Source organism: Hakea prostrata, chromosome 5, assembly GCF_041222555.1.
Source record: "Hakea prostrata isolate BN-2017 chromosome 5, UWA_Hpros_2, whole genome shotgun sequence".
Classification (NCBI taxonomy): Eukaryota; Viridiplantae; Streptophyta; class Magnoliopsida; order Proteales; family Proteaceae; genus Hakea; species Hakea prostrata.
In genome coordinates, this window is record NC_142604.1 from 15,806,057 (window position 1) to 15,833,654 (window position 27,598).

The following is a 27,598-nucleotide window of genomic DNA, read 5'->3' on the forward strand; positions in this document are numbered from 1 at the left end:
TTGATCCTACTAAACTTAAAATTTTACTAATGGCCTTTGACCATACTGGACCTAGATGTAATTTTAGCAACATTAGGGATCGAATCCAAGTTCAGACCTATTAAAGGGACCCTAAAGTAAATTTCTCTTCTCCTCTCTTTTGAGTGTCGACGTTCAAGACAAACGTTTTATTGTACGAAAAACGTGAGAATAGTTTAGCATAAAATACGTTTGTGTAAAACGTCTCTTGACGGATTCGGATAAGTCATTATAAAGATTTTTTACCAAAAAAAGAAAAGCCATTGTAAAAGCTGGAGGTGGCCGATGAGATCACGGTCTCATGGATTCATGAGTGTTATCATTAACTTTCTGTATTTCCAATATTAATAAACTGATAAATTTCAAGGCCGCCAATAAAGCATATCTTTCTATTGGTAGGATCCACGTAGGATTGACTCGATGGGATCATGAGGTGGGGGTGCGCACTCCACCAAATCCGAAAAGACCTCTTTCTTTTTCCCATAAACGGCGCAACCGATAACAGGGTGCGCAGTGCCGCTTGGCCACTGCCCAATACCACACTTGTACAATTACTACTCACTTCGCCGCTCTTCCATCTCAAGTAGTTTTTATTATTAATATTGTTGTCTGTTCCTTCTCTCACAAGTACAGGAATGGATAATATATTACTAATATCAACAAAATAACGAAACTTGAAATTTTCATAAACTTTTATAAAATTGTTTTTGGTTTTTGGCTTCTGTTTTCTTTTCCTTCTTTCTTCTACAGTTATACTTCAACCCTTTGATCGATCTCTCAATCTCTTCTGTTTTTAGTAACCGTAAGCCATGAAAAGCCATCGTAAGCTTGCGCTGTTCGTCGTGTTTGGATATAATCGTTGGTTCTGAAGCGAGATTTTTGTCGGATTCTATACTTCTTTGTTATTTTCTGGTGTTTGGTTCGTTATTCGTTAATGACGATGGATGATAACGAGAGTTGCAGTAGCAGAGCTATGGATTCGTCCCCTTCGCATCCTCGTCAGCAGAAACAGAAGCTTGAGGTGTATAACGAGGTGCTTCGTCGACTTAAGGAATCTAATCACGAAGAGGCAAATCTTCCTGGTTTTGATGACGATCTATGGTCTCATTTTCATCGACTGCCTACGAGGTATTTTAACCCTATATTTTTTTTGTTCATCTCAATTCCATTTCATTTCTTTCCTTTTATGGTATTGGAGTTGTTTTAGTCGTTCTGCTTTATGAAGATCTTTGATTCAGCTGTGATTAGCATAATTATTCTGAATATCCGGAATATGCGTCCTTTTTCTTGTTTGCTTTCGGTTGTGCTTGTAATGCACCTTGATGTATTCTTTTTGGAATCACATATAGTGTTACTCTTTTGGCATCTCACTACTCGACCGTTTCCTGCTTTCAGACTGAGAATCTTGAGACGATGAACAGAGCATATTCATTTCTTTTGCTAGAAATATTACATCTGGTATACATGTGTATTATATTTTGTTTCTAGGATAGGTTGTGATGTGTTTTGTATTATGTTCAATGCTGTTATTTTCTGGCTTGCTAAGTGTGTGATATTCTTTCTAAATCTTTTTTGGCATCTTACTTTTATTTACTGGATGCTTGTTTTGAAGTAATTTATTTGTTGCACTGTAGGTATGCACTGGATGTGAATGCTGAGAGGGCTGAAGATGTTCTCACACACAAAAGATTACTGCAATTGGCGTATGACCCTGAAAAGAGACCAGCATTTGAAGTGCGCCTTGTGCAGGTAATTGATTTATTTCATTCTTAGTTTAGTATTCATGTTGGTTGCTCCTTGGCCATTGAGGAATTACCTATCCCAAGGCTCACCATATCTTAGATGGATTTTCCTATCGACTACCGTGCAGACTAACTACTCATTTGGTTGTCTGCTTTCTGTACCTCCTCCTTATGACATAAAAATGGGTGTCATGCATATCTATTGCTGTTAATGCTGACATAATTAGTGTATTACTCTTGACAGCTTTTCTATGCCGATTTTCTTATCTTTTTGTGATTATAATTTTCTGTGGGGGAAGAGAAAACTTTATTCTGAAATCTGGATTTAGCTTTATTAGCTACTTGGTTTTCATACATTTTGTGTTGGTTATGTGCATGTTCTTTCTCTCTCTCATTCTGTCTAATAAATATTAATGAATGGTGATATTTTCTTAGTCTTAATGGCCAGTTTGGCCACATACAGATATCTTTTGGTGGATAAGGTTGATAGATTAGAGCATCATTAACTTGGGAAATTACTCAAATCTCACAACAGGGAAAGTCTGCTTTACATCTCAGTACCAGATCATTGACTTCTATATCATATACATATACTTGTGGAAAAAACTGCCAAACTACTCTTGCTGTTTCTGAAGATTCCACGCATTTCCCTCAACTCTCCACTATCTATTTGTTGACATTCAGTTAGGTCTTGGCCTTTTAATGTGGTCTGATAAGTTACTGCTACATGGGTCTCTCAATTCAAAATCTGAAAGGTTCATCATTTAGTTTACGTCAGAAAATGGGTGTATAAAAGAGGTAGCACTTTCTGTTGACTGTGGACTGATCCATGGAGTACTCCTTAATGGATAATATAACGTAAATCTATGAATAGAGAAATGAGGCAAGAAAACCCTCATTGGTTAGCATGAAGGAGAGTTGATGAGGCAGAACAGATTTGATCAATACACGAGTTCTGTAGTTACGGTTTTATGATTAGCTTTGATGAAATGGTGGTGTGCATGGAAAATCATGCCTTTTGGAGAGAAGTCATTTGCTTCTAACCAACAAAAGATTGATGGTTAATTATGATATGGATTGGATCATCGGCCCATCAAAGTTTATTGTTGAGTATGTTGATCTAGTGGTGCTGATCCTCTCACTTTATAAAAATTCATATTCGAGTTTTTCCCAGTACCAAGAGAGTCGAAGTGCTCTACCTTGGTTAAAACCTATTTGGGTATTGTTAGAGCGAACACCAAGAAACAACAAACAAAAAGTCAAAATAAGAAACAAATGAGACAACATATAGCTTTAATTTGGTTCACCCACCTCCATGATGTGCTAAGCCCACCGGCAAAGAATCAGAACTTTTACTGTATGTGAAAGAAAACTACAATGGAAATCTCTCTGAATACCCAAAATGTTCCAGATTCTTACCCGAAACCCTAAGACAAAAAAATCCTAGATTTCATAATGACTTTACAAGAGAACATGTGGTATAGAAATGGTATTTCAATCGGATAAACAGGTCGACCCAATGGATGCTATGTTGTATCGTTGGGGCTTTGCTGCCACCACTTCATTGCTTGTTGTCCCAAGCCCGTTGCTTCCGTTATACATATTAGAAAACTAATTATTCGTGTTGACCACAAAAACATGTTGAAGCTGTTCAATCTTCGGAACAAGGGTTAAGGATTCCAAGCATGCCTATTAAGGTGCTAGTTGGGTGGTGGTTTGCAAGTTGAGTGTTTACTGTTAGGTGATCAAAGGATAGACTTTTCGATTTGCTTTTTGTGCCTAAAAGGGCATCACTTTGTGTGCAGGTATTTTGTCTGACGTAGGTGATGTAGTAAAGAATGTCCTAAAGTGGTCAATTGGGTTTTGAAATACTTGCTTGTGGCCCATGGGTGGGAATTGGGATCTACCGACATTAAGCTTCTTATGTTTTGGTTTATTGATGTAGTGGGCCTAATTTATAAGCCCATAACTGGAGCTAATGATGGTACACAGGATTCGTGGTCAGTTTCAGTATTTGAATCAGTGTTTTAGTTAGATGAGAATACTTAATAATTAGAGAGAACTCTTTTCGACTTTGTTTACGTAATTGAGTCTTTTAGAGTGATTAAGAGTCAAATTAGAAATTGTAGAAGGTTTATATGTATGTAATCCATCCCCTACCAATTAGAGGATGCGTTGGTAAATTATATTTTGAGTTTTTCTATTGTTGCTGATGAGGAACAATGACATATCATCCCTCCCCCCAATCTTGCGGTTTCTTCTCCTTATCTATCCTTCTAAATTCCCCAACTGAAGTTTCTTTTTTCCTTTTCTTTCTATTTCTATACTCCTCTTCCCCACCCACCCACCCACCCACCCCCCCAAAAAAAAAAAAAAATAAATCTATGTACACCTATTTAACTATTAGAATGGTGCGAAACTTTAGGGATTGTCCCTGTGTACCATTACCTAAGTTTTCTTTGAGTTTTGCCTATTCCAATAACTTTTTAATTGCTCTATGAATTTATGAGAAAGAGAAATTTAAACCTGTTTGAGACAAGAAACCCCTATTATGGAGAACCAATTTGGTTTTATGCTAGGAGATCTGTAATGGAAGCTATTTACCTTATTAGGAGACTTATGGAAAGGTATAGCGATTAGCGAGTGTAAGAAAGATCTTCATATGATTTTGTTGACCTAGAAAAATCTTATGATAGAGTCCCTGGAGTGTTAATCTAGTAAGTACTAGAGAAAAGAAATGTTGCAAGTAAATATGTGGACATAGTTCAATCTATATATGATGGTTTAGTGACAAGTGTCAAAATGGTGGGTGGACAATGTGGTGAATCTTGATTAGAGTTGGGCTTCATCAAGGATCAACTTTAAGCCCATATTTATTTGCATTTATAATTGATGATTTAACCAAAGACTTTTCAAATGAGATTCCTTGATGTATGCTTTCTGTTGATGATATTGTTTTGGTAAATGAAATATACATTGGGAATGATATCGAGTTAGAATCATGGAGAGAAAGTTTGGAATCAAAAGGCTTTAATTAGAATCATGGAGAGCAAGTTTGGAACTAAAAGGCTTTAAACTAAGTTGATGAAGATAGATATCTAGTGTGTAACTCTGGTTGATTGGACGGATGATGAAGTGGTGAAACTTGATATGAAGGAGATTCTACAAAGCATTTATCTTAGGTACGTTGGCTTTGTGATAAATAAAAAAGGTGATATACAGGATGATGTTTTTTAAATAATTAAAATAGGGTGGATGAATTGGAGAGGTTTGTTAGGGACTTGTGTGATAGAGATATTCCTTTAAAGTTCGAAGGAAAATTTATAAGACCGTCGCATGACCAACTATGATGTATGGTGCAGAGTGTTGGGCTATTAAGAAGCATTATATAGAAAAACATAGTGTACCAGAAATGAGGATGCTAAGATGGATGAGTGGCAAAACTAGGAAGGATAGGGTAAGGAATGATCATATTAGATATGGTCTATGAGTAGCTCCAATAAATCATAAGCTATGAGAAAGTCGATTGAGGTGACACAACCATGTTCAAAGGAGGTTCAATGCCCCTGCATAGAAAAGTGATTGAATCCAAATTGAAGGAATTGGAAGAACTAGGGCAGACCTATGATAAGCTTAGCTTGGGCCATGCATTTAGTATGGCCTCAAATATAGCTGATTGGAAGGCAAGGATCCGTGTGGTTTACCCCATTTAGTTGGGACTAGGTTTGTTGTTGTTTTTGTTATATCTAATGAACTTGCCCCATCCATCCATACACCCCAAGGTTTCTTGTTGTTTTTGTTTTTGTTATATCCTATGAACCAACCCATCCATCCATGTGCTCCATTACTTTAAATCTTTTTAGAGCTATCCAAATACCATAACTTTTATTCTTATGTATATTAACCTGTATTCTTATGTATATCAATCAACTGCCATGAAATCTTGTTAGGAAAATGACCCTTTTTACCTCATCGTTTTGATGATCACAAAGTCATAAACAAGGGCACTAACATGTTATCAAGAAAGACATGAAACATGATGCATAAGAGCGTGTACAAGCAAACGTATTCAGGCCGCATACAATGCGTTGAACATGTATGAATGAAGTTCAAGACTCAAAAGAAGGTGTTTACACAATAGAAGACACTCATCAGACTATCACACACATGGATACACTTGAAATGCTCAATAATGAAGAAGAATCAAGTTACCAAGACCATGCACATTGACTAGGATAAGTGGCACTATGTAATTGTTTAAAATTGCATGTTATATCCTTGTAAACTAAATGCATATGCATGAAGTACTATTAGGTCAGATTTAGGGTATGATCAATATCCAAAACTATTTTTGGTAAGCCCTATAAAGTTGATGGTCAAAGCCGGTCGACTGTCAAACAATTAAGTTGGACCGTCAACTGTCAAACAATGAAGCCCGACTGTCAACTGTCAGACAATTAAGCCAGAGCTACCAGCAGATCACAGTAGCCTGACGGTTGCAATTGTCTAGGCTACTGGACAACCGGCAGGCAGACAGTCAAAATACCGGTCGACTGTCAAGTGACCATCAGGCCACATGAGCCCTGATGGCTATATTTCCAGGGGCTACTTTCTAGTTTTTACTGGTTGACTGACAGCTTGAAAATATGACTGGCTTAACTCTGTTTGGACCCAATTGAAATCCATCTTTTGGCTATAAATAAGGGTCTTGATGACACTCTAGAACTCAATTATGAGTACACAAATTGGCCTACTTTTGCTTGTGATAAAAGCTTTTGTCTCCCTTAAATCCAAAATTGCTGTTGGAGTTTCATTTCTCTTCAATTGAGAGTTTGAAGTTTTGAATGCAAGGAGGCCCTCCTCAAAGCATCATCAAGAGGAAAGAAGTTACAAGACTAGTTGAAAATTTTGCTTGATCATTTGCATTCATACTAGGGTTTATGCTACACCCTTTGGGTCCTATTTCTCTCATCTTTCTTTAATTGCAGTTGAAGGTTCTACTAAGTCCCTAGTCTGTAATTTGGGTAAAGTTACAAGGATACTGTTGTCCTAAAACGATTGGGTACTCTTTCTTGGGATCAAGAGTAAAGGTACCCTTGCCTAGATCATGATTCCTGTAAAGGTGTTGCATCCCCTCCCTCCTATCGTATGGAAAGCGACTCAGTAGTGGAATCTGTCAAGATTAGAGAGGAGTGGACGCAGACTCAGTTGAGTCAAATTATTTATTTTTTCGATGGATTATTAATGTTGGAGTTCCAGATGGTTTGGTGTTACAAGTTTTTATCCTATATTTGTCGTATGTGTTAATCTATTATTAATCTATTACTTTAAATTCATATTCGTTTTTTTAAATGAATAAAGAAAATGGTAAAAAATAAAAAGTAGAGATGCTTGTCCTCTTCTTAGAACAATACCACCCATCACAGTTTGAATCTCATCAATGGCAGTCACCACGTTTCATGGAAGTATAAGGGTAAACTTACCCTTCCACAATAGTAGTTAATATAACCTGCTGATGTCATTACTCAACAAGAATCTACTGATGAACTGGACTATATGAGCATAAAAGTGGTGGTGGTATATGATATTTTTGCAAAATGGGGTTGGGGCATTATATTTTGCTATGTGAAAAAGGGGGCACATGAAATTTACCCTTAGGTTTTTGTTGCAATCAGTTTTTGACATCATTCTCTATTTCAATCTCACATTTGCATGATGAAGACTCTTGCCTTGTGTGGGGAGTGGTTTCAGATTGACTTTGATTTTGATCATGTATGCACTAAAAGTTTGAAACTTAGGTATAGTGCATTTCTGTCAATTTCTTTATGAAGGTTATCCGTAATGGAAGTTCCTTTGATTCCATCCACTCAACCTCTTCAGGCAATGAAGCACAAAGTTCTTTCACTCAACCCAACAGACAAAGGTCAGGGCTTTTTTTTTTTTTTTTAAAAATATATTGAAAGTATTTCTGGTCGTTGTGTTGCATGATCACAATAAGTGATGCTTTTCCTGAAGATGCAATCTCTTCATTAGGTTTTGCTGTCATTTCAATTTCAACCCGTCATTCCTTTCTATTTGATTTAGCTTTCACTGTTTAATTAATTCCCTTTCGGTTCTTCAGCATTCATCCTCCTCCTGCATTTGGTTCATCACCTAATCTTGAATCACTTGGAGCAAACAACTTACATGTTGAAGATGGAGATAGTGCTGTGCATGACGATCCACAGTTTTCCCGGTAAGACAACAGAAAGTTATATCATTTCAGTTTGCTTTTCATTTCTGTACTTTATAATGATTGTTATATTTCTCTTTCTCTTGTATGTGTATGCTTATGCACATCATTATTGTCAAGGCGTCCCCTTGGTTAGTTCCTCCTCCACCGCCTTGGGTTCGCCTAGCTGCCTTTTCAACTATGATCAACATTGAAGGTCTCAAGCATTGGGTGCGATATGCTAAGAAATATTCTCTACTTGTTTTTGTTGCTATAAAACTGAAACAGTGATCGGTATGTTTGATGACTAGTTCACTTCTGTTGTTTGTGCAAGTGATCTTTTTAATGCATAAAATCCTCAGTGTTGAATGCATCTGGCTATCCTAGGTCTGGAAGATACTGTCACAAAGAAACTTTTGATACGTAATTTGCTTAAATTATATGTTGGTTGATTAACAGGGTTTGATGGAATAAGGTGGGATGGGATAAAAGGTTGGCAAAAAATAAACCTTTCCACAAAATACCAAAATTTGGGTTTGTTTAGATGAGGTGGGATAATGGAGGGACAATCCTCCATGATTTAAGGGAAATGCTTGCCTATGTGGCAAGGCAGCTTTTCCTGCCCCATCTATTTAGAAGTCCTACACTTTTAGGTGGGACTTTCTGCATAAGAGAGAGGAATGAAAAATAGAAAAAAAGAAAAAAAGACTATTTTATTTATTGTGAGATCCTCATTTTTCAACTTTCCCACAAAATCCTTTCCTGTTCCCCTACCCCACTACCAGCGGGTCCCACCTTTCTATTTTTCCCACGCCTGTTTCTCTTGCAAACAAATGGTCTCTAAATGATGGGAAATTGTTTTCTGAAATGCTGGGTAATGAAATGAGATGTTCCAAATGAAATTGTGCTGGTTTATTATGTGTGAATTTGGGGTGAAATTTCCATGTTGTCGCACATCTCTATTATTTTCTTTAAGTTCCTCATTATTGTTCTAATAAATAACTGCTTGATTGATTGTTGTAGGCGTCCCAATATAATTCCACCCTAGAAAATGAAAAATATTGCATATATTATACAAATCCAGTTTCTTCTCATTCATACAGTGTTGTCAAAAATCATTTCATTTTCAAGCCTGAAAATATTTGAAGTATTCGTGTTTTCCTTACTGCTACCAGTTATTCAATGAGAAAAAGTTAAATTTGACCTCTTCATTTTTTATAAAATCCTTTTATGTCACTGCAGTATCCATTTTTTAAAAACTCATACTAGTCCTAAAAGAACATACATTATTTTATGCTCCCTTTTTAGAACCTTCCAAGATTTATGGACTCCATTTTTGCAGGAAATTTTTTTTTAAGCTACATCACTAGAAAAGGGAATTTATAGGGTGGATATGTCTGTGAAAACATACTTGATTTCCCTGGTAAGTTTTGGAGGGGCGGAGGAAGAAAAATAAAAAAATATGTTAATTTCTGTGTACAAAATTTAGAGGAAGAGATTTGTGAGCGTGCTTAGTTTCTTTGTTCTTTTGCGACCCCCTGGGGGGCCCCCGCCCCCTGCCTTTTCTTTTTCATGAATTTTGGTTTTGGCTGTGAAGCTTCCTTTTTTTTAAGGGGGATGAGAGTCCCGCTTGATGTCATGGATGTTGAAACTCAGTCTTTAACATGATTGGAGCAACCGTAATTTTAGCTGTAGAGAAGATGTAAACTTTACGAATAGTTTTGTAGATCCAAGGGGAAATAAGTTTAGTCTCACATTGAGTATAAATAGTACTCCGATGAGGTATTATGTTTTATTTAATCTCAGTTTGCTTTCAATGTCAGACTCAGAATCCATACCTACTGATGAAATACCGAATGCAAGTCTGATCACATGGTGTTTCCGGTACCATATATTGTTATCTTGAATCTACTTCTAATGCTGTGAATTTTGTGATTCTTATATTGTATATTGTATGTTCAGCTGAAGGATTGTTGCAAGAATTCCATTCTTGGTTATGACTGGACATTGACCATGGTTCTGAATGTTGTCAAAACTAGGGGCTGTCTGTGTTGGTATATCAAAATTTCACATGGGGTTCTTTCCTCGTCTTTCTGCTTCTTTTTTGGAGTGGTGGGTGGGGCATGTGAATATTGTCATGAGTGAATTTGCAGCATATCCTTGTTTTGGAGATGTATTTATTTCTTTTGGTTTATCTGCTTATATTGTTCATTTTTTTCCTTGTGTTTTCGCTTGCCGAAAGTTTTTATCTTATGTAATGGCTTGCTAGAGTTTGGAACTTGTAAGCAAATAATTCTTGTTTAACTACTGGAGGACACTATGATGCAGGACCGGCAGCCTAGGGTTGCTGCCCAGCAGCACAAGCAACATAGAAGCATGGTTTGACAGCAGGGGCATTTTTGTCATTTTGGGAAGTCCAGTTCGAGCCCAGTTGTGTGTAGTTACATTCTGAATCTTGTTAGTCTAGTTCTGTTCTGGGTTTTTTTTTGTTTGAGTTGGTCTAGGTCAAGTAGCAGTCCTGTTTTAAATAGAAATTCTAGGTCGTCTTTAATTTTATTTTTGAAGTTCCTAGTAGGAGTCTTTCACAGTCTAATGCTTGTGACAAATGAGTTTTCATGAATAAAGTTATTGCAACTTGCAAGAGAGAGAGAGAGAGAGAGAGTTACAGCAGGGATCAAGGATCAAGTGGAGTTTCTAGGGTTTTCAGGTGCAGGAAATCTCCTGCCACAGCTCTTGGTTTACTTTCATTCAGCAATTCTTCACCCCAGCCTTCTAATTTGGTATGCAATCATCCTTAACCTTCCTCCATCTTCTTCCTCCATTGTACCCTATTATTCCCCCCAACCCTCCCGTCTCTACCCATTTGGCATCTCTTCTTCTTTTCCCTAGAACCCTATAATTCATAATTCCCTATTCCCTCCCCTTTTAGATTCACAATCCCTTCACTCCCCGTAGCACTCGACCCTAACATCAGTCCCAGTTTCCCTCTAAAAACCCTTATTTTCCAAACCCTTGAACTTCTGGAACTTGAATCTGAAACCTAAACAGAAAGGTTCAGATTTGTATTTCATTAATTTAGCCCATAAACCCTAGCCAAACCTAGTATACCGGTCCTACAAACCCTAAAAACCCTAAAAACCCTAAGCAGTATTATAGTGCAGATCTTTTTGGATGGTGTCAAAGCAGGAGATCTAGTGAACCCTAAGCCCATTCATGTCGGTGTCAAAACTAGGGGGCTGTTATAATTCTCCAACTGAAAGGTTTTGTGAACCCTAATTTGCTTGCTATTCATCAAGGATGGTTTTGGCCCTCATTCCAGTGAGGCAACATCACATTATCATTGTTTGATGGCTATGCTTTCAAGTAACTCTGTCAGTAGAGTTATTAAGCTGTGTTCAGACTCTATTTCTCTCTCTTGCTTCTCAGTTAAATATGTGACTTTTTTCTTTATTCTGTTGTGTTGATTGTGTATCTACCATCCTTAGGAATCTTATAGTTTTGAGCACTTCCTTATCTGGTGATTTTTTGGCATTATGTTGAGATGACGTTCCTTAATGGTAATATTCAGTACTTGATTAGGATGTTTAATGCTATTCAACAATTTTAGCAGATTTTATGTGAAAATTTTAAATTCTCTTGAGTTTCTGTTATTTCCTATTTAAACATAAGTTCATGGTTTTTTTTGGAAATTAATAATGCAGGTTCATGCATGAAGTCACTTTTTCTACTGAGGACAAGCCGAAGCTTCTTAGTCAGGTATTTATCTGTTTGATTTGGGCAATTATTTATTGTCTGGTATCTTATTATTTTAAGAATGTTGTGGATAAAAAGAGTTAGCTGTACACCCCATGAGACATCTGTACTACTGGAACCTGGGCTTGCTAGGAGCTGATCCAAGTTCAACCTGAATGCTTTTTTGCAAGCCATGAATTTAGGAGGCAGAAATTTGACACTTTGGCTTTTGTTGAATGATATTTTGCATGCTGCTATGCATTTGTCTATCTTTCCTGTTTCTTCCCTCTTTTTGACGTTTTCTTCCTTCTCCTGTATTAGAGATATCTCTTCACATAATCCTCTAATTTTCTCATTTTGTAATATTCCATTTTAATTCCGAATGGAAGTAGCGGAACACTTGTAATCAAACTGTTGTAGAACTCTGGAAAAGAAGTTCTTTCTGATTATGATTAAGCTCACATGATTTTTCTTACCATCTGTGTTTACATTTCTGCTATAACCCCTATAGCTTTTGTTGTATTTCCATGCTTCTAAGTTGGATTTTATCCTACTTCTGTAATTTTATGTGTCCAGTTGACATCCTTACTCGCGGAGCTTGGGTTGAACATCCACGAGGCACATGCTTTTTCCACTGTAGATGGCTACTCCTTAGATGTCTTTGTTGTTGATGGTTGGCCATATGAGGTACAACTGTTCTTTTTCTCCATTTATCCATAAGTTGAGGATGAATTCTTGTAATAAGTAAGAGTTTTCTCCATGTTACATCAATGATATGCTTCCTTACGTTCTCTTTTTCTACATGGTTTCCCCTCTAATATGTCATTGCTGAGAGATTTCTTCTTTTATTCCAATTTGAAGAGCCAGTGGAGGTATAGTGCAGATCTGTATCCTAGTACTTTAGAATGAGTTGTAAATCTGCATGGTGGAATCGGTGTAGTAAGGGTACATTAGGAACTAGGTTGTTAACTAATTGTCTTATATTGTAACTTTTTCCTTGTTATCTTTTGCCTCCCTAGGGAAGTGTATGCATTTCTTTCATTTTATTGATGAAGTAATACATGTAACGGGAGACTTGTGCCACATACGATATTCTACCATCTTCTTCCTTCCCACTCTCCTCCTTTCATCCTTTTCCTTGCTTTAGCACAGTTCCTAACTTCCAACTTGGGCTACAAAACTTGATGTTTGCTATCTTGCTTATCTTATGGTGTCTCCCATCTCTATCTCTGGAGTGGATCACTCAGTCAGGTAAATAGGTCACTGATGTTTCATTAGCCAAAGTGTCAGATTTATCACCAAATTGTGCTCCTTTACTTACTAATAAGTCTAGACTCTAGAGTAGGGTTCTATACATGCAGAGCTTTTGATCGCATAGATTAGCCACTTATATGGGCCTAAACCATTGGTAATTAATTTGGAACTTTGAATACAAAATTAGGTATTTTTTCCCCATAGATTTTTATCTTGAATAGTCTCTTTTTAGGTTGAGGGAATTTTTTCTTTTTGGTTGTGTAGCCAACTGAGTCTAGTTGATGTAACCCCGAATCTAGGGCTAGGGGTAATTTGGTAATTTCCCTGGATTCTTGGGGGTGCCCAGGATTTTCCAGCAAGGGGGAAGGATGTTTCAGAGGCTGTAGGGGATTCTAGGGCTAAAGTAACCTTGCTGTAACAGAGGATTAGGTCTGATAGTTGGTGTAATTTGAAATCCCAGATTTGAAATTCTAATTGAAGCTCAGACTAGGATTAGGGTGGGTTTTGGCCAGGGTAGGATAGGGGTCTGCAGTGCTGATTCTATGAGTTCAGAACTAGAGTCAAGGGTTTTAAAGGGTTTCAGGAGGTCTAGTCCTACTATTAGGGTTTCAGATGTTCTGAAGTTTCTGCAGAGTTCACCCAAGGTAGAAGATGAAGTGCAGGAAATTTCTGGGTTAGGGAAATAGGGCTGTTCGGGAAAAGTAACTGTAGGGGAAGGTCCTAAAGCTTGATGCGATCCTAGGGGAAAGGGAATGGGGTCTAATGGGCTGGTGAAGTAGGTCTAACAGAGGGAGAGGGTTGCTTCTGCTGTAGGAAGAGTAAGGGAAGGGGAAGAAGGCTATGGGTGCTATGGGGGGGAGGGAATGGGTAGGGGCTGCACTTGGGAAAGCCTGAATTAACTTGCTGCTGAAGTTGCAGAGGAGGGATAACTCAAATCGCAGAAACAATAGCAAATATCTAGCAGCAGGTCAGCTCAGCGATCCCACGACTTCTCTTAAGTCTATTTTCTGAACTCATAATTTTCATTCATCATAACTCAAATTTGCATTGCAGAATAGGCTATTTATAGTCTTAAAAAAGGCCTTTGACTGGGGTTGGGAATCCCTAATGGATAAGGATCCCAATTCTTGACCAAAACACTCAAATTGGAATCAAATTACTGCAAGACCTCCACCTTAGATTTGGAATCTACCGGTAAAAGACAACTCCAAACAAGCTCCTAAAAGATAAGAACCCTCCTGGATAAGGAATCTCATCTTATCCACAACTAACTTACAATGGACTTGGACTCTTCATATCTTGCAATTCACTAACCAAAATAAAAATATAAAATTAAATCCATGACCCTTGGATCGAGGGGATTCTAACTAGATTCATATTTGGCCTTTAAAGGGCAGGAACAATGACCAAAATACCCCTAGGGTATTTAGCCAGCTTTAAGAGGCTTCTTTGGGTCTGGTTTTTGGAGTCCAATTATAGGGGGCCCCAGCCCTGGTTAAGGTCTTGGTTAACCTTTCCCTTTTAGCAGAGGAGCCTGTTTTGAGTATTTTTATAGGGTTTAATGGGGGTAAGGTGTTGAAAATGAAAATGAATAGAATTTTGAGTTTTGAATTGATATCAGTGAGTTACAATGGCATAGCATGGTTGTATGACTCATCTACCCCCTCCCTCATGTGCAATTTCTTCTTGTTCAAGTTGACTGAATTTCTTGCAAGTGCAAGGAGTTCTCCATTAAAAAAGCTGCTGTAAAGGTATTTCTGCTACAACAGTAAGTTAAAGCTTCCCCAGCCTTTTAATTCTTCTATGTTACATCTAATTCCTCCTCGTTCTTCCACTTCAGTAATTTGATCATCATTTGAATTCTTCCATAACCTATCCGCAGCATCCCTAGGCCGCCATAAATTCTTGATCACAGTGCTGCCCAGTTCCACAATCAAGAATGCAAAGTTTTTAATTTAATTCCTGGGTTTCTATTTTCTTGATTTTGCAAATAATTTGCATCCGGCTATCCAAAGACTTTCATATCTTGAACATGCAATTCCACTTCAGCTTCTTGACCCTCTATTAAAATCCTGTCCACATGGACCTGCAGAAATCCTAAACTTCCAAATCCATTCCAGACCAACTAATTCCATGAAACCCAGATTACTTTTTGTCCGGCCATCCAAAACTCGCGTATTTTGGGAACAATTAAGTTGTAAGGCTTGTGTGATCAATGAGATCATTAAGGTCCTTAAATTAGAATTAAAGAGAGAAGAACCAAATTACAATAATGGGCACTAGTTATGAATCATTGTTCACATGAACAGTAACTGTAAACAGTGTCACAATAATTATCCAAAAGGACCATAATACCTGGATGGTATTCTGGATTAAATAATCCAAGAAATATTTACCCTGTTACATGGAACTTTTGCTATAGTGTTTTTCACATTGCAGAACACCAATGAGATCTCCTGTATGGATCCTGTTTTGCCATTGAACTTTTTTAATGACAGTTGAATTCATGGAGAAAGGCATGGGCCTTCGCGCAATGGTCATTGGTCCACAGCTGTAGCCTGAGGCCAAGTTATAAACTGTCTCTTTGCAAAAATTGCTGGGATAAGGCTGTGTAGCTCCAGCCACACCCCCCCCCCCCCCCAAAAAAAAAAAAAAAAAATCCCGGACTTTCTCCCTTTTTTAGTTGAATCCATGGATTGTTCACTTGATGCATTCCTGGCACTTTATTCAAAAATGGTCAGCATAGTTTCTTGTATTATTCCGTTTTCCTTTTCCCGAGTTATGATAAGCTCCAGTTTATTTGGTATGCTTATTTGTATCGCTTATTGCACCAGTTTGAAGTTGAAGTCATGTAGGCACTTTATTTTCAACCCATTGTTTAGATTTTCAGTTGTCTTCCTCTATTTGTTTAGCTATAAGTCACAGTGCTTATTTTTATGATGCCATTTTAGGAAACTGAGAAGCTGAAACATAGTCTGGAAAAAGAGATTTCAAAGAATGAGGTAATCATTCTTTCTTTACTTGTTTCTCATTGATTACTATCATATTTTAAACAATGTGGGTGTGGGAACTTTTAACTACAAAATTTGGCGTTCAGTTTAATGTTTCTTAATCATTTTCTGCTGCTTATATTTTTCTATGGATTTTTGTTTAATTGGTTTGGTTTCTATTAGTATCAGAGTTTAGATCTTTTTAGTTGTTCAATTTCAATTCAGATTTTGACATTTGTTTGCCATGAAGTGCTGCTTTCAACTAAAATAAAATGCTTCCTTTGGTTGTTGGGAAAGATTCGAGTGGAGAGGAAAACCGAAGACAATTTAATTATATTGGTGGAGTAACTTCAGACTAATGGGCTTTTCTTTTCCCTGGGTGTAAGACTGTTTGCAAATGATTCTCCCTAGAGCGACAATGGTGGGGTGTTGTACACTCAGTAATGCAGACTTGAGAATAGGCTGCTAGGATGGGCTGTGATAGAAAGATATCCAGAAGAACAGGAAGAAAGGGAAAAGTAGAAATTTTTTTGGGGGTGGGGTGGGGGAAGGGAAGAAATCTCATGCTCTGATACTCATGTTACATCATCTCTCAATTCATTCTAATCATAGCTTGGTGTTTCAAGCATGTATCCAAAGGAAATCCAAATTCTAGTTGAAATATGAAACTCAAAAACAAAGTTCAAACCGAAGTCTAAATCACTCCTATGTAGGAAAACTAAACAATCAAAAGATTGAAAATAAAATACTAATTTAGTTATTCCAACCCTTGTTGGACCGTTTCTTTTTGGGGTTGGAATTAAACTCCTTGATGTGTTTGGATGAGATCCAAGAATGCTGCCTGAGTCAACTCGTCATAGGAGGTAAGTACCAGTGGTCTGACTCTTGAGATTAATGGGTGGATAGAAGCAACATGTGTTCTCATGAGCACAATGCCTGCCTTTTTTGTTGTACAACAAGGGCATCCCGAAAGAATGTGTGGGACTTTTAAAGGAAGAACATCAGGCTGCACGTGATCAATTAATCCACAATGGAACACACAAGCAAACACATTTTATTCCCTTACTTTTTCACGAAATTCCAAAATATGGGTTTGTTTGTTTAGATGGGGTGGAATAATGGGGAGACAATGCTCCATGATTAAAGGATTTTGCCGGCTTATGTGGTAGAGCACTTTTCCCACCCATCTCTTTTAAAAGTCCTGCTCTTTAGGTGAGACTTTGTGGGAAAGAATGGGAAACGAAAAAGAAACATTATTTTATTTATCATGGACCCACATTTTCAACTTTTCCACAAACCCTTCACTTTCCTTTCTTATTCTCCCACCCCACTACTAGTGGTTCTCAACTCTCACATGTCTATCTTTTCCACCCCTTTTTCTCTTGCAAACAAATAGAGGGTGAAGGTTTGTTCTGTTCAACCGTGCAACTCTGTGGGGATTTGGGTATGGTTTTGTCTTTAAGCCCAACTATCGAACAACATCTTCAGTGACAATGTTATTGCAATTGCCTAGGTCAATCACCATATCACATAGGTTGCCATTGCATTGCACTCTGGTTTGAAAAATATTATTCCAATGCCAATTTTATCTTTGTCATTAGAAATTTTATTTGTAGTCAAGAGGCGCTGAAAAACATAGCAACGGTGTTGCTCATCATCATTCTCATTGTTAACATCATAAGGCTCTAGTTCACTTTCAGCCGCCAGATTGGTTGTCCGTGTTGGTAGTTGCTCATTTGATTCAGAAGGTGTGTTGTCCTTGTCAATGTTGGACTCCAATCGGTTAGGGCACTGAGAACACTTATCACCATATCCTTTTCACATGAAGCAGTGAGTGACAAAGGTTTGCGTAGCCACACCATGATGGAGAATATGATTGATTGAGTCAGGAGGGTGCATTTGTTGAGCCAGATGCATGTGATTTCTTGAAGAACCTCTTTTGAGAAGCAAGTAGTTGATGACTGTGATTGTCACCCTAGGAGGTGTCGTAAAAGGTCCTTTGATTGTATAGTCATTTTAGACTCTCTTCTACTTGATATATACAACTTGTACAACATCTTCCATTGTAGATAGTCGACTAGAAGCAAGTACAACATTAAGAGTTCTTTGTCTCAATCAAAATCAGACCAAGTGGCATAGTTGTAATATTTTCAACTGTGTGAACATGAGGTGCATGGGTTGCTTAGGCAAGAACCTCTTATTCATAATCTCACACATTTCAGGCTTTCAGCCCAAGTAATATTTATGCCAATGCACCAGGTACAATTTTGCTGTTGTTGCTTGATTCCCTATATTAGAGCTGTTCCTTTCAGTTTGGCTTCTGCGAATAATACTTTTCAGCTCTCAGTTAACCCATACCATATAAAAAAGTCTCCAGACTATGAATCTAGTCATGGTACTGCGCTGGATTGTTGTCCCCTTAAAAATCTAGAACATCCATTACAAAAACGTGACATGAAACAACTGTGGTTTAAATAAGATGTAAGAACTTGAAGATTAAAGTCAGGGGTTGCTGCACCAATAGCTTGAAGAATGAGCAGATTGAGGTTCAAAGGTAAGAAACCAGATTTTAAACAATGCTGTGAAGTGTGAAAGTGATCATTCTTCAAACCACGATTAACAGGCTTTTTTGACTGATCAAAACTTGATTTCAGATCCATTTTAAAGCGCCTTGCAGAGAATTCTGGCAACTAGAATGATTCTTGAAGGATGCAAATCTCGGTATTGACTGTGGTTTCAACTGGACTGAAACCAAGATATGGTTGAAAGTCAAAACATGTGCTTTTTCTCAGCCATATTGAATTGTTGGTTTCAACACTCAGAGATGGTAGTGCATGAAATCTTCAGTTATTAAAAAAAAAAAAGAAAAAAAAAAAAAAAAAAAAAAAAAAAAAAAAGAAAAAGAAGAAGAAGAAGAAGAAGAAGAAGAAGAAGAAGAGAGAAGAAACTCTCAAAATGATTATTGTAGTTTTGAGCTTGGGTTTGATGCGGTATATTGGACATTGGTTAGAAACTTAGACAGACATCTATATCTGCCTAATAGTATTTCATTTACTTCAAGTTTTAAAAGGGAAAAAGTTGGCCTCCAATTCATGAACAACATTTGTCAACGACTCAACAGGAGGTGCAATTTTCAAATTTCTGATGCAAGGTTGTTTTCTCAAATATTGAATTCCAAACAATCTTAATGGTAAATAATTGCAAAAACATCTGTGAAGTAATATTTTCATTTAAGTTGCTGTTTTTTCTCAATGCAGAAATAGTTTACTCTGGCCTAACTTCTATTCATCCACTTTGGGCTGTTTAAAGGGTGCTTAACTATCTATAAATATATCATAACCCTACTCCCGGCCACACGTGTGGGAGTGTGGAATCCCTAATTACGAGATATTGATGACCTATATACCCAACAAGTTTTAAATATTGAGCAATTTTTGTACTTAGCCTAGGTATCCCCATTTTAGGCTCCATAAAGAGGCCTATTACAATTTAAACCCTAGACATTAAAGGTCTCAAAAGTTTATAACCCTACCCTAGTATGCTTATTAATCGGTGATGGGTCTCTGCGTCATAACACTTTGTGGTGTGAAGCCCAGGTGGTTCTTTTGAAGCTCTCCATTATTGTTCTACAGTCAAGCACTCTAGTATCAAGTATTTTGGTGCTTTATTTTTCGATGGTCATATTAGGTAAGTTTGAAGCCTCAAATGCTATCCTTCTTCTGTTCTATTTACCACCAAATCCAAGCATTTCCTCCATTGAACATTAATCCCAAACCCCAAAATCTCTGCATACCATTCTAAGCCATCAAAGCTTGCCCAAATTTTGATTGATATTCTCCAGCTCTTTGCAAAATTGATTCTGGTTGTAATCTTATCTGAATATCCTAGTTCCTTCATTTCTCATTCCAAAAACCCCAAAACCTGATTCAGTATCAGACTGGCTCAAGTGGTTCTGGTACAATGGGGTTTGGTCCAAAAATAGTTGGATTTAAATAAGTATTTCTTTTTCAGTTTTAATTTTAGTCTTAAATTTGATTTATACTGTTACTTGACAGTGTCCAAGACGGAAGAACAAAAAACCGGGGAAAGGGAGAAAGCCCCAAAACGAGGAAGGGGTGAAACGCAAAACAACAACCACAAAAAACGCCAAAAGTCTACACAACCAAACATAATTAAAACCGAGAAACAAGAGAAACCAGAATAAAACCCCGACTCTGCCAACGGCCCTTAGACATTGGTTTGGATTCTATTTTATATTTTGATTTCAACTAGGATTTGTGTTTTGTTTCCTTTAAATATATGGTATTAGGATACAATTTTAAGATTGAATAGAATGAATTGAGTTATGTTTGTGAGAGCCTATGTGGCTGGTGTTTGAGTGTGAGCACCCCCTCCCCTCTTTCTTCTCTTCCTCTTCTAATTCTTCCTCCATTGCAGCCAACTGTAGCAGCCATATACGAGGTTTGCATCAGTATTCTAAACCCATTAAAACATAACAAGACCTTTACTGATAGATTCCCTACTTCAATCTTCGTAATACAACCATCAAGCTCTAACCCTAACCTGACCTAGCAGACCACCCTGTTCATAATATATCATGGAATTTGGTGTTTGGTTGATCTCCTACCAGTCTAGAGCTGCATTACATCCCCTTCCTGCAGCGTCTCCCACTGAAACAATATGTGGGCGATCTTCTGTAAAACTTCAATACAATTTCCATAGGTCTCCTTCTGTCCTCTCTTCCTTAAATTACTTGAATTGGGGTTCCTCCAGAAACCACCCCTCCCCCAAATTTCAGTGGTTGCAAAATGATCAGACATACATGGTCCATCACTACTATCCGTTGTGTTGCTCCCCGTTGCAGTTCTCTTTGATAACTTGAATTCTAGTTGAACTTTCTCATTAACTGGTTTGAAGCTGCTGTCCAAATCATGAGAAGCCACTGAAAAGTCATTGGAGTTGCAGTTATGCACAAGGCTGGAAGGGTTGAGGGTTTCAGTCGGTACTCAGATGTGAAGCCACTGAAATAATTAGTTAGTGTGCCAGTCTTGTCTTTTTTGTTTTCCTTTGTTTACATGCATTAACATGATTTCATTTTTTAATGTGCTTCATAATATTTTGCACAAACCGAAAGGAGGGTTAGAAAATAATCAATATCATATCATATATAATCTAAAAGTGTAAACAATATAATTTGGTTCTCCGTGTAGGCCACCATGCGGGCTGGGGCATTCAAGATACCTGTCTGTTTTCTATTTTGTTGAGAGTTGATTGCATGTGCAAGCTTAAGTTGTAGGTTCTGGAAAGCACATTGAAAGAATTCAACAAACTGGATATTAATTATCATTCTTTGGTCATAGATTTGATGCTTTTTTAAATATTTTGCATTGTGTTCATAACCTAATTATTGAATCTTAGGTACTTAATGTTTGATGTATTTTGCTAGTCTATTATTGGTGACGATAAGTGCTTGTATGCTAAAATATGCAAATTTTGGATATTGGTTGGTAAGCCGAACACAATCAAATTGTTGAGCATACTCATGTTAGACTCCATAGGAGTCCAGGTCCTCCACCCATGGGTTGTTACCTAAATGGTGAGAAATAACCAAACATAATCTGAGGTTCTAACCCTCTCTGACCCATTTCAGAATTAGAAAAACCATTATAAATATTATCTTAATCATGGCGACGATTAGATTTGCCTGTGCACTCAAAATCTAAATTAAATGTTTATGATATTCATAAGGCTCTGTCTTCGCTAAGATTTTTCTGGTTTTGAACTAGTGTTTTTTTAGGATTTCTTTTTCCTTCCCCCCCTCCCCCTTTCTTCTGATATAAATTTCTCTAGCATGGGTATTGCATCTGACCATGGATGATAATTGATCACTTTGCAGAAGCAATCTTGGTTGAGACCCCATACTTTGTCTTCTGTCAGTCAGCATGGGCAAACCAGATGTGATAACATTCCTGATCATGTAAAAATACCTACAGATGGGACTGATGTCTGGGAGATTGATGTTAGGCTGTTAAAATTTGAAAACAAAGTTGCATCGGGGTCCTTTGGTGATCTGTAAGTCTCATTCTTCTAAATCCTCTGTTCTGATTGTATATAAATTTTGATCTTCAATTAACATTATTTGTGATCTGCATGTGATATGATTCAATCCTACTAATGTGGGGTTGAGCCTGATCTGTTTTAGGCAGATCCATTTAGCAATATCCTTTAATGGTAGGCCCTAAATATAACCAAAGTTCCTATAAGATTTGAACTCGCATCTAGTGACATCAGGGTTATATTTATATTATATTTTTACTGTATTCAGATCACACAAATATGTAATAAGATGAGGTTTTTGTACGTGTTGTCAGTGTGACGATTGCTTGGTTCTATCTTGCAATGGATTCAGGTATAAAGGTACATACTATTGCCAGGAGGTTGCAATTAAAGTCCTAAAGCCTGAGCGTGTGAGTGAGGATATGCAGAGGGAGTTTGCCCAGGAAGTATTTATTATGAGGTCTGTTTTGTTAGTATGCTTCTTTTCCCTTGCAATTTATTCTTTCTTCTTTGTAATAGTCTATGAAATATCTGAATCTGGATTCTACTCTAATGCTATGATGAAAACATTATCTTAAGTAGTCTAGAAATACGTGCAGGCTTTAGTCATGGTTTTACGCTGTGATCAAGCTGAAAGAGCAGCCTAATTGAAAAAATGCAGCTTCCTAATGAATTAGACTAGTTAAGTGTCCTCATAATATTAGTCAGAGAGTTTTTTAGTACTCTTCTATATTGGGAGGTGTGTCCCTGATATATCTAATGATTGAACTTGCTTTTTTAGTTTTTTATTAATTTATTTTTGGATAAATTGTTCTTTCCAATAGGTAAATCTTACTTATTTTTTGAATACAAGGTTTGCATGACCTCTAGTTGACAATTTGCTTTTAATACAACTATTGGATGGCCATTATTATGGCTGATAGTGTACCGGACCTAGTATATGCCACTGCTCTTCAATTAGTTGTCATAATAGCCATTATCCCTTCTTTTTATTGGGGAAAATTTCAGGGACACCCCAAGATAATTGGCGAAAAGCAAAAACACTCCTAAACTATGGTAAATTGGCAATGACCCCCAAAATGTCTCTTAAATTTACACAATAGTACATTCCATTAGCAAATTCTGGTGACTCATGGCTAGTTAATAACAGACTTCCTAAATTGCCCTTAATCTCTTGTGATTTCACACTGTCACCCTTAGTAAAATAAAATCCTAAGTTTCATCTTCTTTCTTCCTCCATGAGCTCCTTCTTCCTCCTTTCGTCATTTTATATTATACAATAAGATATGGAATAATACAACTAAGAGTATATTCGTCATTTTTCCTAACTGATTAATTGCTCTAATGGAAAAGCGGGCAACTGCCAATTTGTTATAGTTTTGGGGTGTCTGCATTTTACTGATTATCTTGGGGCGTCCCTGAATATTCCCTTCTTTTATTTATTTATTTAAATAATCTTCAGAATTTGAGCATTTTGCAAAATGTTACTGTTGTATTAAAAAAATTGTAGATTCATGTATGAAAAATTTGAAATGTTGAGATCATTGTCTTCTACAGTATTTGTTTCACTAAATAGTCTCATGCCAAAGAAAGAAGCCAACTCAAGTTTCGACCACACCTGCTTCCTCTTTCAGTTTCTTGCATACAATTATGAACTTTTCAATGTAAATCACAAGTGTAGAAAGGTTTCATGGTGTGATCAGACTATAGAATCCATTTTGATTTCACCCGTTGATGTACAAATTTCCAATCAAAGCTGTCATATTTTTCCCAGTGGGGAGAGAGGGAGGGAAGAGGCCACCTCTTGCAAGTTGTTGCAGTACTTTGTCGGCAGCAAGGGATCAATACAGGTAGCTTTGACTCAGCTTGTGGTCCGCTTTAGGGAGAGGTGGGCGTTGGCAGTGCAAGAAGGGAAATTTGGAGGTCACCTTTTGTAGTTGAGGGGATAGAGGGAGGGTGTCACCTTTTGTAAGTTATGGGAGTACTTTGTCTGACGGAATGGAATAGCTGTAACCTATCTTGTTTACATGTAGCTTTTCCCTTCTTTAAAATTTAGGTAACATACAGTAAAGTCATTTGATTTTTAATATGCTAATTGTGCCAAATAAAACGGTTATAAAAGGAAGAAACATCAGAATGCTTTGTTTGCCATGGTGATGCATTATTGGAGCCCTACTGCCAAGGCAGTTAGGTAGGATCCTTAACCCCTGGTCACCATATGAGCTATAACTGTGTTCATGCTTAATAACAGGAATGACTTTGGCTATACTTAAATATATACTACCTAAGCTGTTAAAAGTTTCGACCAGACATCCCATTTTGTGTGGTTATTGTTTATCAAATTCTTTTTTCTTTTCCCTCAAAATGCATTACAATGTATTTGTTCTTTTCCTTCGGTAAATAAAATGCCTTGCACTTGATCCAATTTAGAAGCAGTCAAAAGGAAGATCTTGGAGCATTTGTGACACATAATTCTATACATTTCAGCTTTCTAACTTCTCCTTTGGGTCCTTTGCAGGAAAGTTCGTCACAAGAATGTGGTGCAGTTCATAGGTGCATGTACCCGACCTCCAACCTTGTGCATTGTGACAGGTAAATAATCCAATCAGTTTATCTCTGCCATGTGTACGTAACATATTTGATTTGATACTCTCTTATGTTTGATATGATTGTGGGCTAGCCCCTCAACGTGACTAATAATTTAACTTTTCTAACATTTTGTTATTGTTTATCTTGTGATCTGCTCTTTCAGAGTTTATGCCTGGTGGAAGTGTGTATGATTTTCTACATAAACAAAAAGGAGTGTTTAAGTTGCCATCCTTACTAAAAGTAGCAATTGATGTTTCCAAGGGAATGAACTACTTGCATCAAAACAATATAATCCACAGAGACTTGAAGGCTGCCAATCTTCTGATGGATGAAAATGAAGTAAGAAATTCACTTGAATATATATTCAATGAGTCTATTATTCCTTTGACCATTTTATTATTCTTTAATTTAATATGTTGCTGTGGAAATACTCAAATGAACATACTTTTACAATTTTAGTCTTGCAATGATCAATGAACACATTTTTTTTTTCACCCGCTTTATGCATCTATAGGTTTCTGGTACAGTGTTTTAATAATTTCAATCCTGGTGCATAACTTGTGCTACTCAGAGTGATGATTTGATCATTCTGACATTGGATAGATGGAGTGTTCCCTTGGATGCCACGTGTCAATTTTTTTTATTGTATGGCCCTTTGCATGGGCTTTTCCCCTTCTTCTCTCAATCTTTGATTTTTTTAAATGAGCTTTTACTTTCTCAAACAATTCTTAGTGCATCATGCTGATTGTGATACATTTGCTTGCTGAGGGAAGAGCCCATGTCAGTTGGCAGTTATCCATGTCCTTGAATCATTTTGCTAACTTTTCCTTTTATTGTCATATTTATTCATGTATCCGGTACTTATGTTGTAACCAAGAAATTCTCATGTCAAGGTGCATATCTTTACAAGTAACAGTTCCTAAGCAGAGCAGTTGTTGGAATGCCTTTACAAGTAACAGTTCCTAAGCAGAGCAGTTGTTGGAATGCCTTTGCACCAATGCTCCCTGTAATGGGTGTAGTCACACTTGTGGTTCCTCTGCAGAAAACATTGAATTGGTCATAGGCCACTCAAAACCCTTCTCGAACCAGATTAGATCGTTGGGCCTTGGATCTCAGGCATGGGTGTAGTTAAAGAATATAGGCAAATTATAAAAGTTATAGGACACCTGGTATGCTTTTTATTTGTATTTTATTATTTAGCTCTCTTCTGACAAAATGGCAGACTTTCTACTCTGTTTCAGTTGTCAGATGAAACAGATTCAATTTCCATTCTGTTTTTACAAGTATCACTTCAATCTATATGATCATTAGCTTGGCAACTATTGCTGTTCAGAATCTGTTATTTTGTGCATTTAATCATTCATTACATTGAAGCTCTCACTGTTTATACAGTTTGAATCACCATAGTTGATTGTATAACTGAGTCTATAGAGAGATGCAAGTAGGAGGAGAGAAACAGAAACAGTGGAAGGGCCAGAGTTCGAGAGCAGTCATCGACTTTCCTATCCTTCATATATTCTTGACTTTAGGAGATTGCAACTTTATCCTTGTAAACTCTGTTATTGTCCAGGTTGTCCCCTGTAGGTAATTTATCTCCTTGTATGCTGACTTCTTACTGACTGTTGCAACTCACCTGCAAGTTGAATTGTATGTATCACATGCCCCAGCTTGTAAAATAAATTAGGATAGTGTGTGAACATAATTCAATTTGTTGACAGCTAAATTAAGAGAAGGAAGACCAGAGATTTGGACCATGTTAGATGCATCAAGAGCAAAGATGGTCTGATACTAATTCGAGATGAGGACAAGTTGGGGAGATAAGATTTACAACCCTTTAAATGGAACTACCTTGACTAGTAGGTTAGATTTGGAAGTGGAGAGGAGTATCTTTGAAGCCAACACATAGAATCAACTAGGACCCTATGTGTTAGCTTCAAAGCCCTAGTTGAGATAATGGTATATTGGAATGTGACCCCTAGAGCTTGAGATAATTTTGATGGTTAGATTCGTGTAGATATAAGTTTCAAATTTGGTTTCTTGGGAATCCAATAATACAAAAAGAAAGGGGGTAAACCTTGGATCTTGGATGGTAATTTGATATGTACTCTTTGTTGAATGAAGGGGATGATACATGTAGGCTGTGGGTGGGTTTCCAATGTATTCTAATGGTTAGTTTGGGCTGGAGATTGGTTTTAATGGATGGATAGATAGATGGCTAGGTAGATGGATGGATGGATGGAGGGAGGGAGGGAGCAAGGGAAGAATGGATTTGTGATCCAAACTTAGACTGTTCCTTAGGAAAGTAGCCCAATTTGGTGATGAATGTGCATCACTTCCACAAGAAGTTGGTGGGTAAAAGTTAAAGAGGTTTTATGGAAGTTTAAGTTGTAGAGCATTGGGACTAGATGAAATCTCAATTAAAGTGTGGAAGAGCTTGAGAGCATGGATGGATAACCAAGACGTTCAACAAGATTTTGAATACAAATGAATCGCCGAATGATTGGAGAGCCATGATAGTTCCGATTTATGAGGATAAAAGTGATACCTAAAATTGCAAGATCTATTGAGTCGTCAGTCGTACCAAAGAATTATGGAAAAAAATCATTGAGACCCACTTATGGAGAGGAAGAGCTGTATTGGAGAACCAATTTGGCCTTAAGAGTACATTATTTGCGGATGATACTATTTTGATTGATATGATAGTGAACGGAATGCAAAAGCTGGAGTTATAGAAATCAAGTTTGGAATAAAAAGGTTTTAAGTAGAACAAAGACTCAATATGTGATGTGTAACTTCAGTCAAACTAGTTGATGTGGTTAGAAATGTCAAAAAAAGAAGAAGAAGAAGAAGAAGAAGAATTTTGCTCAAGGCTTTTAAAGTGATTAGGTTTTCTTTTGAGTCAACTTAAAGATTTTAGGAGGTCTACATGTACGTTATGCATCCCCTGTTTTAATGAAAATGATTTGATTTTTATCAGTATGGCTTTTTAATAGGAATTTTTAAGC

At 37.1% G+C, this 27,598-nt stretch overlaps 1 protein-coding gene across 1 annotated transcript in view; it reads left to right on the forward strand.

The window, feature by feature from the left end:
* Positions 1–552: 552 nt before the first annotated feature.
* The window catches only part of LOC149015413 (serine/threonine-protein kinase STY46-like), a 37,703-nt gene continuing 10,657 nt past the window's right edge, over positions 553–27,598 (forward strand). Inside the window, exons 1-11 of the mRNA XM_089155401.1 lie at positions 553–1,146; positions 1,653–1,767; positions 7,592–7,683; positions 7,882–7,995; positions 11,673–11,727; positions 12,280–12,390; positions 15,909–15,959; positions 21,844–22,019; positions 22,357–22,464; positions 24,523–24,596; positions 24,757–24,932. Of these exons, the coding sequence (XP_089011527.1) occupies positions 953–1,146; positions 1,653–1,767; positions 7,592–7,683; positions 7,882–7,995; positions 11,673–11,727; positions 12,280–12,390; positions 15,909–15,959; positions 21,844–22,019; positions 22,357–22,464; positions 24,523–24,596; positions 24,757–24,932 (1,266 nt within the window). The 5' untranslated portion in view covers positions 553–952. The remainder of the gene's footprint in view (positions 1,147–1,652; positions 1,768–7,591; positions 7,684–7,881; positions 7,996–11,672; positions 11,728–12,279; positions 12,391–15,908; positions 15,960–21,843; positions 22,020–22,356; positions 22,465–24,522; positions 24,597–24,756; positions 24,933–27,598) is intronic.